Source organism: Mytilus galloprovincialis, chromosome 6 (genome assembly GCF_965363235.1).
Source record: "Mytilus galloprovincialis chromosome 6, xbMytGall1.hap1.1, whole genome shotgun sequence".
NCBI lineage: Eukaryota > Metazoa > Mollusca > Bivalvia > Mytilida > Mytilidae > Mytilus > Mytilus galloprovincialis.
Genome location: NC_134843.1, coordinates 89,523,216 through 89,537,281, shown reverse-complemented (window position 1 = coordinate 89,537,281; position 14,066 = coordinate 89,523,216). Strand labels below are relative to the sequence as shown.

The window sequence follows — 14,066 nt, the reverse complement described above, 5'->3', positions numbered from 1 at the left end:
TCGTGCAGTTAAGTCTCATGTGTCACCTGCCGCATTTTGCCCCTGTCCCAAGTCAAGAGCCCCTGGCCTTGTTAGTCTCATATGTTTTTGGACTGTTGTTATTAAAATTTTCCTTCGATTTATAATAGTTTAATTGAATAGAATAAAGTCTTTCTGAATTTAACATGCAAATATACATTCCATGACGACACAAGTCAGATATTCATTAAATTTGTCCTTGTCACTCTACGTTTGCTTTGTTGTTTAATAACTTTTAGATAATTTATTGAATTTTTTCAATTATGTATTTGGTCAATTGAAACAATTTGAAATATGAATGTATTTATTAACTATGGATATCACATGGTTTTGTTGTTATATTGGGAACATGTGTTTATGTTTACAATAATATTTAAATTATTTTAGCATAACAATAAGTCACCTTAACAAAGTTAAGAGTTTAAAGTTCTTTGTATGATAGCACGGACTGGTCATTCGCGGTAAAAGTTAACATTGAAAATACATTTTCATAGCTTGACCATTCGAAGCTCCGTCTTAGTGCAGTGAAGTTGGATTAATTGTTTATAAGTTATGTCGGATATTGATACGGACCACGCCGCAACTTATGCCCAACCTAGAGGTGAGTCACAGCCCCCTGCACCACATTCTGATATAGCAGACGCTTTTCATTTGTTCCGTGATTACCTAGATTACAAACTCGTAGATTTATAAGCAGATCTGGCTTCCGAGCAGGACAATATGAGAAATTAGACGGCTTGTGTACAAAAAAAAAAAGGCAAAAGTTGTGGTATAGATAGTATTCCATACGAAGTACTGAAGTATGAACCTATAGTGGCCGTGATTCATTCATTGTTCCAACTGATTTTTGAAACAGGTATCATTCCGTCTGTTTGAAGACAGTTAATACTTTGTCCAATTCTAAGTGACAAATCTTCAAATCCACGTGTACCTCTCAATAACCGAGGAATTAGTTTACTTTCTTGTATATCAAAACTGTACAGTGCATTCATAAACAGTCGATTACCATCATTTATCATATGTTAAGTAGTAAATACAGTAGTTTTGCATATGTGATGAAAAGACTGCTGTTGAATTCATATCGCGCAAATTTGATGCGCACCCTTTATCGCATACCCTTTATTACATAAAGTCATTTTTTGGGGGGTTTTTTTTGGTTAAGAAAATTTTTCCTCAAAATAGGTCCAATAGAACGGTCATTCGGGCGTGACGCAATTGATTGAATGACGTCATTGTTTGGTATGTGACGTCACGAACGTCAAGTTTTCATATTTTTTGGCACACAAAATGGAACTTTAAAAAATACAAAACACACAAAAAAATACAATAATAAACAAAATATTTTTTAAACAACAGCATGCAAATTGTAAGGTTACCCAGGTGCTTCGGAAAAGCGATTGAGCAGTTCTTTTAAGGCCTTTGAAAAAAGACAAAAGTAGAACTCAAGGTAACCCAGTGCTATGGATCAGAAAACAGTTCATATTATATAATACTCTTCTGTTGAAATATATGATAAAGCGTATAAAATATGGCAAAATCCGTATCACATATGCCAGATCTGCATATAATATGGATTTTGCCATGTATTATTCTCTATATATAGAGTTCAACGATATTTTAGCAGACGAACAAAATGGTTTTCGCTCCGATCGATCGTGTGAGTATCATGTGTTAACTCTTAATGCTGTATCGAGAAACCTTAAGACTTCATTTGCAACTTTTATTGATCTAAAGAAAGCGTTCGATTTTGTTGACCGAGATTTCTGTTATATAGGCTTTTGTTAAATAACATTGATAGGAAAATTTACAACTCGATTAAAAACATTTACCCTAGTACTTCTGCCTGTGTTCATGTGAACAACAGACTTTCACAGTGGTTTGTATGCAGTTCTTGGGTTAAACATAGGGATAATTTATCCCCGACGTTATTTTTTATTTTTATCAACGATCTGGTAGAGAAAGTAAACAGTCTCAGACTTGGTGTTAATATTGGCGACTCTACGCTTTCGTTACTTTTATATGCGGACGACATAGTCTTATTGGCATCATCCGAAACTGACATGCAATGTATGCTGGATAAAGTCCATGAGTGGTGCAAGCGATGGCGTGTTTTGATAAATACAGAGAAATCAAGTTATGCATTTTCGTTCGTCTCGATCTAAAAGAAGTGAATTCCACTTTAAAATCGGTGACAATCTACTTCAAATAACTGACACATACAAATACCTCGGTATAACTTTTCACGACCTAAAGGACTTTAAAGATAATGCAAATAGACTATCGTAAGCTGCAGGTAGAGTTTTTGGAGGAGTTATCTCCAAGATTCATCATCTAAAAGACTTCGGAATTTAAATATTTGAGAAACGTTTTATCTTGTGTGTAGTACCAGTGCTTGACTACAGCTCTTCGATCTGGGGATACAAAGACTTCGCTTGCTTGAATCAAATACAGAACAAAGCAATTCGATATTTTCTTGGCGTCAATAAATTTGCACCGACATTGGCAATAAACGGTGAAGTTGGTTGAGTGAACGCAAAGGAACGACGATGGTGAAATATGATAAGGTATTGGAACAAACCTATATCAATGGACGACACTCATATATGTAAACGAGTCTTCAATTGAAACTACGAAAAATGCACGAACAATTGGTCATCTGAAGTGAAAAACATTATTCCAGTTGTAAGACTAGAGAGCAATTTTATTACAAAAAACGTGCGATTTATTGATGTGTAAAACATTGCTCAAAGATAAATGCTCCGCAGATTGGCAGAGAGGTTTAACAATTTTCCGAAACTACGAACATACAGGCTCATAAAATCTGAATACTGCTGTTAACAATACATTTAACAAAGCTCTGTTCATTACCGATTAATAAGTTAAATATAGTTTTAGAGGATTGCAATACAATTTCATATAGCAGTCCCAAGTATGAAATCGTTCAAAATATAATGGCATATTGTTATTCTAAACTGTTTCCTAAAATTGATCGTCCTGAAGATCATAAAAAACATTTTATTAAAATAAAGTATGTCAATAAAGGTTTTGATTTTGTTAATATTGCTGGTATTTTTAACGACCATTCTGATAAAGAACAAATTCCTGGATATTTTGATAATACTGAGCTCCCTCTTATTTGTTATATTTACAAGAAATCTACCCGGTAATTTGTGTTTAATTATAGCCAATTGTGTAAAGATGTTAATATCAGTGAAAATACACCTATTTCATGTAATTGCAGTAATTCCGAATACATTTATGGACCCATTTCCCATGTTATAACAGGAGATCTTAACATCGTTCAAGACCGAGAGTTGAAATCATTCCTCAGTAAAGGACCTAAATATCGTCCCCCTTCAACTATTTATTGGAATGAGTGTCGTGATATCATCCACGACTCACTCCGTGCTTACTGTTTGAAATGGATAAAACGGGAAAAAGCTGACAAAAAATCTTTGGACTCTTTTTTTAATTCAGTAATAAACATTGTTGATATACGTATTCAACATTTTAAAGAACATTTTACTCTTAACAATAAATACAACTAGATTTGCCATTGCGAGCAATAGCGGATGGCACCCTTCCCCCATTGCCAGGTGAGTGGCAGCCATTTTGAAAATTCCAAAGTCAAAGAGTGCATCTACACATGCAAATTATCATTTTTGAAAAGTTTCATTAAGATGGGAGCATTTTGAAATTTTTGACATTTTTGCTGTTTCCATGGTTACGGCGGCCATTTTGAAAATTCCAACTTCAAAAGTCAACTCTGCTTATGCCAGTGACCATTCCTGTAAACTTTCCTCCAGTTTGCAGCATTTTTATTTTTTTTTTGAAAATTTTGACCTTTTTGCATTGTTTCCATGGTAACAACAGATATTTTGGAAATTCTAACTCCAAATGCCACATCTTCCGATGTTGCTCATCGTTACTGTGAAGTTTCATGAAGTTTTGAGCATTTTGATATTTTTGAAATTTTTGGTGTAGTTTCCATGGCAACATAGTAGTTCCAATAAGTGCCAAAATCACCCAACACCTGTATATAGTGGGCACCTCCATTGTGTTAAAATATAATGATTCTGAGTTAAGGCATATCCAAACAGTTCACCAAAAACAAAAACTGGTTTTTTTCACGTTTGTTCCGTTTTCATGGTAACGGCAGCCATCTTGAACCATTCCATGCTTCCTGCAACTCTGCACATGGGGGTCCTTAATATAGTAAAGTTCTATCAACTTTGGTACTTTAACTTTGGAGAAATCGCCTGGACAAAATTTGTTGCAAGAAAAATAATAATAACTAGATTTGCCATTGCAAGCAATAGCGGATGGCACCCTTCCCGTATTGCCAGGCGAGTGGCAGCCAATTTAGAAAATTGTTGTACAGTGATCGCACATATATGCATGGCAATACATGTTTCTGAAAATTTTCAGTACATTCAGAGCATTTCAAAAATTTTCACATTTCTACTGTTTCCATGGCAACGGCAGCCATTTTGAAAATTTCAAAGTCAAAAGTCTCATCTTTACTTGCCAGTTAACAATAATATCAAGTTTCATCAATTTTGGAGCATTTTGAAATTTTTGAAATATTTGATCATGTATCCATGGTAACATAGTAGTTCCAATGATTGTCAAAATCATTCAAAACCGGTATAAAGTGGACAACTACATTGTATAAAAATTTGAGGATTTTATATTCAAGCATACCAAAATTATTCACCAAACCCTGAAGGTTTTAGAGCATTTTGACCTTTTTGCATTGTTTCCATGGTAACAGCAGACATTTTGGAAATTCCAACGTCAAATTCTACATCTACCAATGTTGCTCATCGTTACCATGAAGTTTCAAAAAATTTGGAGCATTTTCATATTTTGGAAATTTTTGGTGCAGTTTCCATGGCAACATAGTAGTTCCAATGATTGCCAAAATCATCCAAAACCTATATATGGCTGGCACCTGCATTGTATTAAAATATAAGGATTCTGAGTTTAAGCATCTCCAAATTATTCACCAAAACCAAAAAGTGGATTTTTTTACAGTTGTTCCGTTTCCATGGTAACGGCGGACATTTTGAAAGTGCCAACCCCAAAAAGCAAATCTTCACATGGTGGTCAACATTATGGTATAGTTCCAACGTCTTTGGTCCATTTATATTAGAGTTCCAGAGTGGACAAAAAAGTGTGGAAGAAAAATAATAATAAAAATAAAGAAAACAAAAAGAAACGTAGAATAACAATATGTCACCCAAACTCCGTTTAGGGTGCCATAATAAGAAAAAAAAGAAACGTAGAATAACAATACGTCACCCCAACTCCGTTGAGGGTGCCATAATAAACCTATTTCTCGTATCAAACATAAACTAAAAGAACTAGCCAAGAAATTTGTTTTTGTCCCGGCCGATAAAGCTGCTAATACTATTATTATTGTTTGACGTAAATTTTACATTGAGGTTCTACAAAAAGAAATCACCAATTCACCACCATTCCAACTGACTCCATTTTCAGAAAACGACATCTGTAACAAACATAAACTTTTAGCTACTGCTTTACAAGCAGAACCAAAAACAATGAAAGTCCCAACTATGTATTAGCTTCCGAAACTACACAAAACACCTTACAAATATAGATTGATTTCGTCTCAAGTCAAGCCATTGTTCCACTACTAAATTATCTATTCTTCTTACCAGTACACTTGGTACAATGAAAAACCTGATAATAAATTGTTGAAATAAGGCCTTCGAAAATAGTGGAATTAATTACTTTTGCAGTGTCAAAAACTCGTTGGAAGTACTTGATAAATTGCATGCTTATACTGGTGATTTTGAATCTGTTCAAAGTTTCGATTTTTCTACCCTATATACCACATTGCCTCACATTCTCATTAAGAAAAAATTCACACACCTAATTAAATGGGCATCTAAAAAGTCAGAATGTGAATATATATGTTCAAACTCTTTTAGGTCATTTTTTAGTAGCAATAAACAAAAAATGTATGTCAATTGGACATGCTTTAATACTATATCTGCCCTTGAATTTTTACTAAATAACATTTTTGTTCGCTTTGGAGATTCCGTATATCGTCAGGTTATCGGAATTCCAATGGGGACTAACTGTGCACCACTTATTGCGGACCTGTTTTTGTATTGCTATGTGTTACAATTTATGACAAAATTCAGTAAAGACCCATCGAAACAACATCTGATACACAAATTTAATAATACTTTTAGATATTTGGATGATATTTTAGCTCTCAATAATGACGACTTCAGTATGTATACTAAAGAAATTTCTCCTGTTGAACTTACTTTAAATAAAGCTAATACTAACAATGACCACTGTCCTTTCCTCGATCTTGATATATATATCATTAACGGAAAGCTTAATACTAAAATTTATGATAAAAGAGATGATTTCTCATTTCCTATCGTTAATTATCCATTTTTAGATGGTGACGTTCCCTTGTCACCATCTTACGGTGTTTATATATCTCAACTTGTACGATTCGCTCGTGTATGTAACAATGTTTTAGATTTTAACGAGAGAAATTTATGTATTACTGAAAAATAATTACACCAGGGTTTTCGATATCACAAACTAGTTAAAACATTTACTAAATTTTATCATCGGATAAGGACATCATTCGTAAATATAGCTCAACATGCAGACTTCTTATACGTTCAGGTATTTCACATCCAATATTTTAAAGAAATATTCTATATAAAGCACAAAAATGTCAGTATTCACCTCAGAAGCTAACAAAACCTTTAAATAGACTTATTAAAAAGGGATATAGTTACGATACTGTTGTCAGGTCATTAAAGATTGCATATTTTGGCGTTAATATTGATTCACTTATAGGGTCTTTGCATCGGAACTAAACACATTTATTATTAATAAACCAGTTGTTGGCATGACACGGGTTATGTTCTTCTCATTTTTTGTTATGATGGTATGATACTAAACCCCTCATGGGGAGGATTGTGCCTGATATTCATATAATGAAGACATAATTTTTCAATCAGTTTAATTGAAGTTCGGAGCTGGCATGTCAGTTAACTGCTAGTAGTCTGATGTTATTTATGTATTATTGTCATTTTGTTTATTTTCGTTGGTTACATCTTCTGACATCAGACTCGGACTTCTCTTGAACTGAATTTTAATGTGCGTATTGTTTTGCGTTTACTTTTCTGCATTGGCTAGAGGTATAGGGGGAGGATTGAGATCTTACAAACATGTTTAACCCCGCCGCATTTTTGCGCCTGTCCCAAGTCAGGAGCCTCTGGCCTTTGTTAGTCTTGTATTATTTTAACTTTTAGTTTCTTGTGTACAATTTGGAGTTTAGTATGGTGTTCATTATCACTGAACCAGTATATATTTGTTTAGGGGCCAGCTGAAGGACGCCTCCGGGAGCGAGAATTTCTCGTTGCATTGAAGACCTGTTGGTGACCTTCTGCTGTCGTCTGCTCTATGGTCGGATTGTTGTCTCTTTGGCACATTCCCCATTTCCATTCTCAATTTTATTGAACTTAATCTTAACCGTACTGAAAGATCCATAACACCGCAGCTCAGGTGTGGCATTCTGCCACTCAGGTTAGAAACTGGTAGGTGAAGACGAATGTGACCGTTTGTGTAAAATGTGTAGCGATAACTGTGTGGAAAACGAATTTCATTTCATTATCAACTGTAACTTTTATAACAATCTGCGACTGCAACATTTCTCACAAATTGACAATTTATGTATACTATCAAATGAACAACAGTTTAAATAATTATATAATATTTTGTCACTATAATAAATAATTTACTTACTTACTTACTATATTCAAAAGCACATTATGAACTTCGTCAAACACACAAAAATACAAATTTCAATAGGAACAATTTTGCAAAATTAAACTCTCTTGAATAAAATTGACATCACATCTAAACATGCAAAATTTAAGGTCTGGGGACCATTATCGTCTTTTGATTTCCGTTGTCTTCAAAGAGAGTCCCTAGTATAAACAGTCTTTAACAAATTTTGTTAATGCACCTTAGAAATTTATTTCTGTATATTTTATGCATAAAGTAGGAAATAAAATTACATGTAAAATTTCAGGCATGATTTTGTAGGTAAAGAATTAGTGGTTATTTGGTCCAGTTTGAAAAAGATTAAAAGTTTGTATTTTTTAAGCTGTCAAACTGAATTACAGAGGTCCGTAACATAAAATTGTCCATATTTTGAGTAAGAGTCGATAGATTTTTCTATAATATTGATATAATTTGCACCAAAATTAGTACAAATCAATACACTGACGGAAACAGAAGAAGACTGTTTATCTGTAAAGGACATGATCAGGAAGAATGACAAACAAAAACAAGTCCTGGGATGAACAACAAACATAAAATTGTTTCCGACTATATTCAAACCGGGAATGTTAAGAAATCCTTTACATGTTTTGAAAATGATAAAGACAAACGTCTTTTCCTGTGCAATGCTTGCATTTTTCATTGGTGATGTTAACTATATAAAATCAACACTTCTCTGTTGGTTTTCATCATTTAATTGAAGTTTTGAAGCCAATTTAAGGTAACAGTATAGGAATAATTTTATTAGATAACTTAATTTATTGTATTCTTAAAAAAAAATGAAGAAAAAAAAACATATCAATATATTTTTGACACGAGAGATATGTTAAGTAAAAGCATTTTTAATTTACTTAAAGTGTAACAGAAATAAATGTATAATTGCTTAAAATAATCATTTGAAACATTCATCATTCATAACAAATGAAAACAATGCTTTGTAAATGTCATGAGTTGAATTCAATAAAAAAAAAAATATTTACAAACAACATATTTGAGTTTCTTTTCATCATTTTACTTTCTTTATATCGGATTTCAAAATAGATCAAAAAACATATTTTATAGGGTGATAATGTATACATAAGACAGTCCGTGAAATTAGAGTCTAACAGATCAAAAAAATATATTCTTGCTTACAAAATTGATGAAAAAAAAATATATTCTTGCTAACAAAATTGATGAAAAAAAAATATATTCTTGCTTACAAAATTGATGAAAAAAAATAAAAAAATATTTATTGGAAAAACATTGTATTGCCTTCTAAGTATACCGAATATCTTCCTTCTATTCAATTTTTTTTTATAATAAGAATAAAATTGAAAAACGTATCATTTCGGGAGTGTGAAGATACAAGTCAACTAATGTAAGATATGAAAATCGACCGATTTTTTTAAAGATATTTCCATATATAGAAAATTAAATAATTTTATTTAATGAATGGCTGTTATTTATTTTGAATTTATTGAACCATAAAATTAATTTTTGACTCTTCACATTTAACATAATCCGCTTCGCGGATTATTCAATGTGAAGAGTCAAAAATTAATTTTATGGTTCAATAAATTAAAAATAAATAACAGCCATTCATTAAATAACATTAACGCTATTAACTTTTAAATTACTGCACAAGATACGCTTTTCGGCAATAGATGGATCTTCGGTGGTGCTCGAGGCAAAAAATTCAATAAAATCTGAATTACAGAAAAATAAAAATAAAACGTCGGGTTTGATTTTTTATATGTTAAAAATCAAATTTATAATACAACGAATGAGAAAGAATACGAAACGACAGACTAACTACAAACAAGCTAAGACAAGAAAATATGTCGAGCTGTTGCGTTCCTGTCTATTTGACTAATAAAACCACATCTCCCATTTCCATATAATTTTTATAGAAAAATTAATCTATCACAAACACAAAAATACAAAAACAAAATTAGAGTTCACTCATGTGACATAGGAAGCTATGCATGAGTTTGTGATCAAAATGCAACACAAGCATAACTCTAATTATTTTTAGTAAAAAAGGTTGCTGAAAGCCAATACTGTAACACAACACATGGTTATTTGGAATAGTAGTTTATAAAAGTCTGTCTGGACCAGTGTCCAGAACGGACGGTCTCCCATATACAGTAAAATAAAATTTATCTTTAAATCATTCCTACGTGTTAATTTATAATTGTCGAATATGATTATTCTGGAATATTATTTCCACTGTAACAAATAGTACAGTATTTGATCCTAACGAAGTGAAGGGTATTGACTATTTTTATAACAGGAACAGATTATAACAAAGTTTCCAAAGAGACTTATGTTAGGCGGAACAACTATACCTTGACAGTGTATATTGAATAAGGTGTTACTTTTCATTTGATGGGTAATGATATTTTGTACATTTTTACAATGTCTTGTTTCAGGAATGAATTAAAATGACATGTTTGAACTTTCCAGAGGAAAATAATATGATGTAAATAATACTTACTTCTTCAATTTTTAGTTTGTTCAATTTCCGCAGATTGGACACTTTATGATGGAAAGTATTACATGTTCGTTAAAAACGCGACAAACTGGAACACTGCTCAGGTAAATAATTTTAGACATAGTACGATATTTAAGGTACTTTGTGGAAATATAACATAACTTTTTATATATCCTTGTGCAAACCACTTTGGTATTCTCTATTCTTTAATTGTTTTTTTTTTTAATTTATAACAGATGAGTACATTCTATTGCGAGTATTTTTTGGAATAATTATAAATAAAAACTATGAAACGTCGCACGATACTGGTGTTATTTTAGTGAAATCGCGGACAAGACACATTGAAGTCATTAATTAATAAACATTAAAAGTGATCTTCTAAAGTGTTATATATCATTTTAAAGCTTTTAAATTCTACTTTCAGAACATTTCAATTTTGTATATGTAACAGACTTTTTCATTAAGTGAAAATCAATTAAACTTTTTATTTGAAGCAAGACTGTCTGTCACGTGGTGGAAGATTGGCTGAAGTTAATTGTGAGAATGTTGGAGCCTGGTTAAAAAGGCAAGCCAGGCAGAGAGGTGGAGGTAAATACAGTTTGTTGTGAACAAGCAATTAGTATATATACGATGGACATAATAGTAACTCAGATAATTATATATAATGTATATCTATACTATTAAACGAGAAGACCTCATTTTGTTCGCGCTTCTCTGCTTTCCACAATAAATTAATCAACACGCCTCTGTGTCCTATAGGTACAGTGCATAGTCGCATTGATCATCAATTCATATGATTATTCAGATTGAGTTATTTGGGGAGAAAAACGAAAAAAAATGGCATCCGGATATTGTTCCGTCATTGGACGAAATTTTAAGTCAGATTAGACTTCCGGTTTGCGTTTTTCTGTATACTTTGAACATACACATACTACGAATAAAGCGTATTTTCAGAATTTTATCTGCTATCATTTTCAAGTTCACTACCCACGGCGGTCACAGAGTTTATTAAATAGAGGGGTCTGTATACTATATCAATGACCACCATGGATCGATTAGTAAACTTAGAATTGAAAGTAAATACACTTTATTTATATAGCAATGAATGTTCATAATATACAGATAAGCGCTTAAATTATTCATGTGAACTTTTGATACCTTCTCTGAAATTCTCCAAGCATTAAATCTTTTACAAAATTCATTGATTACAAAAAATAAGAAGATGTAGCATGATTGCCATGTTGAGATAACTCTCCACAAGAGACCAAAATGACACAGAGATTAACAACGTACGACCTTCAAAAACGAGCAAAGCCCATACCGCATACTCAGCTTTAAAAGGTCCCGAAATGACAATGTAAAACAATTCAAACGAAAAAATTAGCGGCCTTATTTATGTACAAAAAATGAACGAAAAACAAATATGTAACACATAAACAAACGACAACCACTGACTTACAGGCTCCTTACTTAAATGTTCATAATATACTAAATATATGTTCATATTGAAATTGATAGAAAACCAAAAAATGGGAACTTTGGAAATAAAGGTGGAGGGATAAAAAAAAATGTTCCTGTCCCCAATAACCTATGACTTATGACACGTTTGCTGAAATTCTCCAGTCATTCATTGTTTACAAAATTCTTCTAACAACACTTTACATACTTTAAACTACGCTCTGAATGCCCGCGATTTCGCGGGTGTGTTCTAGTATATATATAAACCAATGGCTATAGTTTAAACACACAAGGTTTATACGTTTGAGATACATCGTCAGGCGCGGATCCAGGGGGGGGGTCCGGAGGTTGCAACCCCCTTTTTTGACGATCAATGCATTTGAATGGGGACATGTAGTTGACCCCACCCCTATGTCCTGGGTTAGACACACCCCCTTTTTAAAATGGCTGGATCCGCCCCTGCATCGTGGCATGCATATGGATGTCAAAAATTATTGTCAATATAATAATAGACTCTACTGTTGTTTTCTCCTCTGTTGAGGCATTTGATAGAAAGATTTACATTTGTGGCTCCGACATCCGTCAACTTTTCACTTTTGAACTTCAACTTGAGAACCACTTAAAAGGATCAATATATTAAACTGTTATTGTTCTTTATTGCTGAAGCATATGATAAATATATCATAACTTGATATTCTCAGCCCAAGAGCGTTTCTCGTACCAGATGTATTATCAGGCCTCGAGTCTTCGGCTCATGGTATCGAACATTGGGCATATTATACACCATATGAAAGATACCATGTAATATAATTTGATAATATTATTTTCCAAAGATGGAGGCAACATTTTTATAATTCCAAAATGTTGCCTCCATCTTTGGAAAATGAATAAATCGTCATCTGTGAGCTGATTCCAAAATTATGTTCCCTTCCTTTATTCTATTCAATTAATTTTGTTGGCCGAATTCCTGCACCATTGGAACTAATTTTGAGCAGTAAATGCATCGCCTTCTTTTTGCTAGATATCATCTACTTTGCTAAATTATAGCAAATAAAAAAAAAACATCTATAAATAACATGTTTTTTCAAGCAAAATAATTTGAAATATCCCTTACGTATACCAATCAGGTTGGTGGTTGGGAGCAACAGATCTTGGTCAAGAAGGAACGTGGACATGGACATTAGGAAATCAGATCGGGTATTCTGACTGGGCATATGGGCAACCAGACAATGGAAACGGTTCTAGCCAAGACTGCCTCCAGCTATGGGACGACAAATCATATCGCTGGGATGATCTTTGGTGCACATATCAACGAAATTACATTTGTCAGAGAAAGTAAGTAACGCTTTGTAAAGCATTAATCAATGTGAGAGAGATAAGTGCGAGAGAAAGAAGTGATAATGTAACGAGAACTTTCAGACTCAGGTATTGTTTTAGTTTAAGCAGTATTTATTAATAAAAAATTATAACAACGAAGTAGTACAATGTTACATGACATTCAAATATTGGATTCGGAAACAAGTTTTGAAAACTTTTTAACGTTACGGCGTTTATGTTTTTGTTTACAGATACTTACTTCATGTTATAAATTTAAAGCAAAAATAATGTACATTTGTTCTTATATCATAAATCTTTAAAAAAAAAAAAGAAAAAAATCAATGTATAAACAAACACAAACTAATGTTTTTTTCGAGTACAAATAACTGACTCGAAAGTACGTCGACAGGGTAAACGTCTCCTGCTTTGCATGCATTACGCGTACGAATCTACACTCGGTCAAAATGTCACAATCGGTAAAAGTACAGGTTAGACGACTATTTTAGTACCTAAATATTTATGGCTGCAAAAACATATTACCAGTGAGTTATAACACCTTGCCAGTGAGCTAAAACACATTGCAAGTGAGCTAAAACACATTGCCAGTGAGTTGTAACACATTGCCAGTGATCTAAAACACATGGCAAGTGAGCTAAAACACATTGCCAGTGAGTTGTAACACATTGCCAGTGAGCTAAAACACATTGTCAGTGAGTTGTAACACATTACCAGTGAGTTGTAACACATTGACAGTGAGTTGTAACACATTGGCAGTGGGTTATAACACATTGGCAGTGAGCTAAAACACATTGTCAGTGAGTTGTAACACATTGACAGTGAGCTTAAACACATTGACAGCGAGTTGTAACACATTGGCAGTGAGTTGTAACACGTTGGCAGTGAGCTAAAACACATTGGCAGTGAGCTAAAACACATTGGCAGTGAGCTAAAA

At 32.9% G+C, this 14,066-nt stretch overlaps 1 protein-coding gene across 1 annotated transcript in view; it reads left to right on the top strand.

Annotated features, from left to right (window-relative positions):
• LOC143080654 (perlucin-like protein) overlaps nt 1-14,066 on the top strand; it is a 64,915-nt gene that overhangs the window by 50,495 nt on the left and 354 nt on the right. Inside the window, exons 3-5 of the mRNA XM_076256624.1 lie at nt 10,358-10,443; nt 10,834-10,927; nt 12,925-13,132. Of these exons, the coding sequence (XP_076112739.1) occupies nt 10,358-10,443; nt 10,834-10,927; nt 12,925-13,132 (388 nt within the window). The remainder of the gene's footprint in view (nt 1-10,357; nt 10,444-10,833; nt 10,928-12,924; nt 13,133-14,066) is intronic.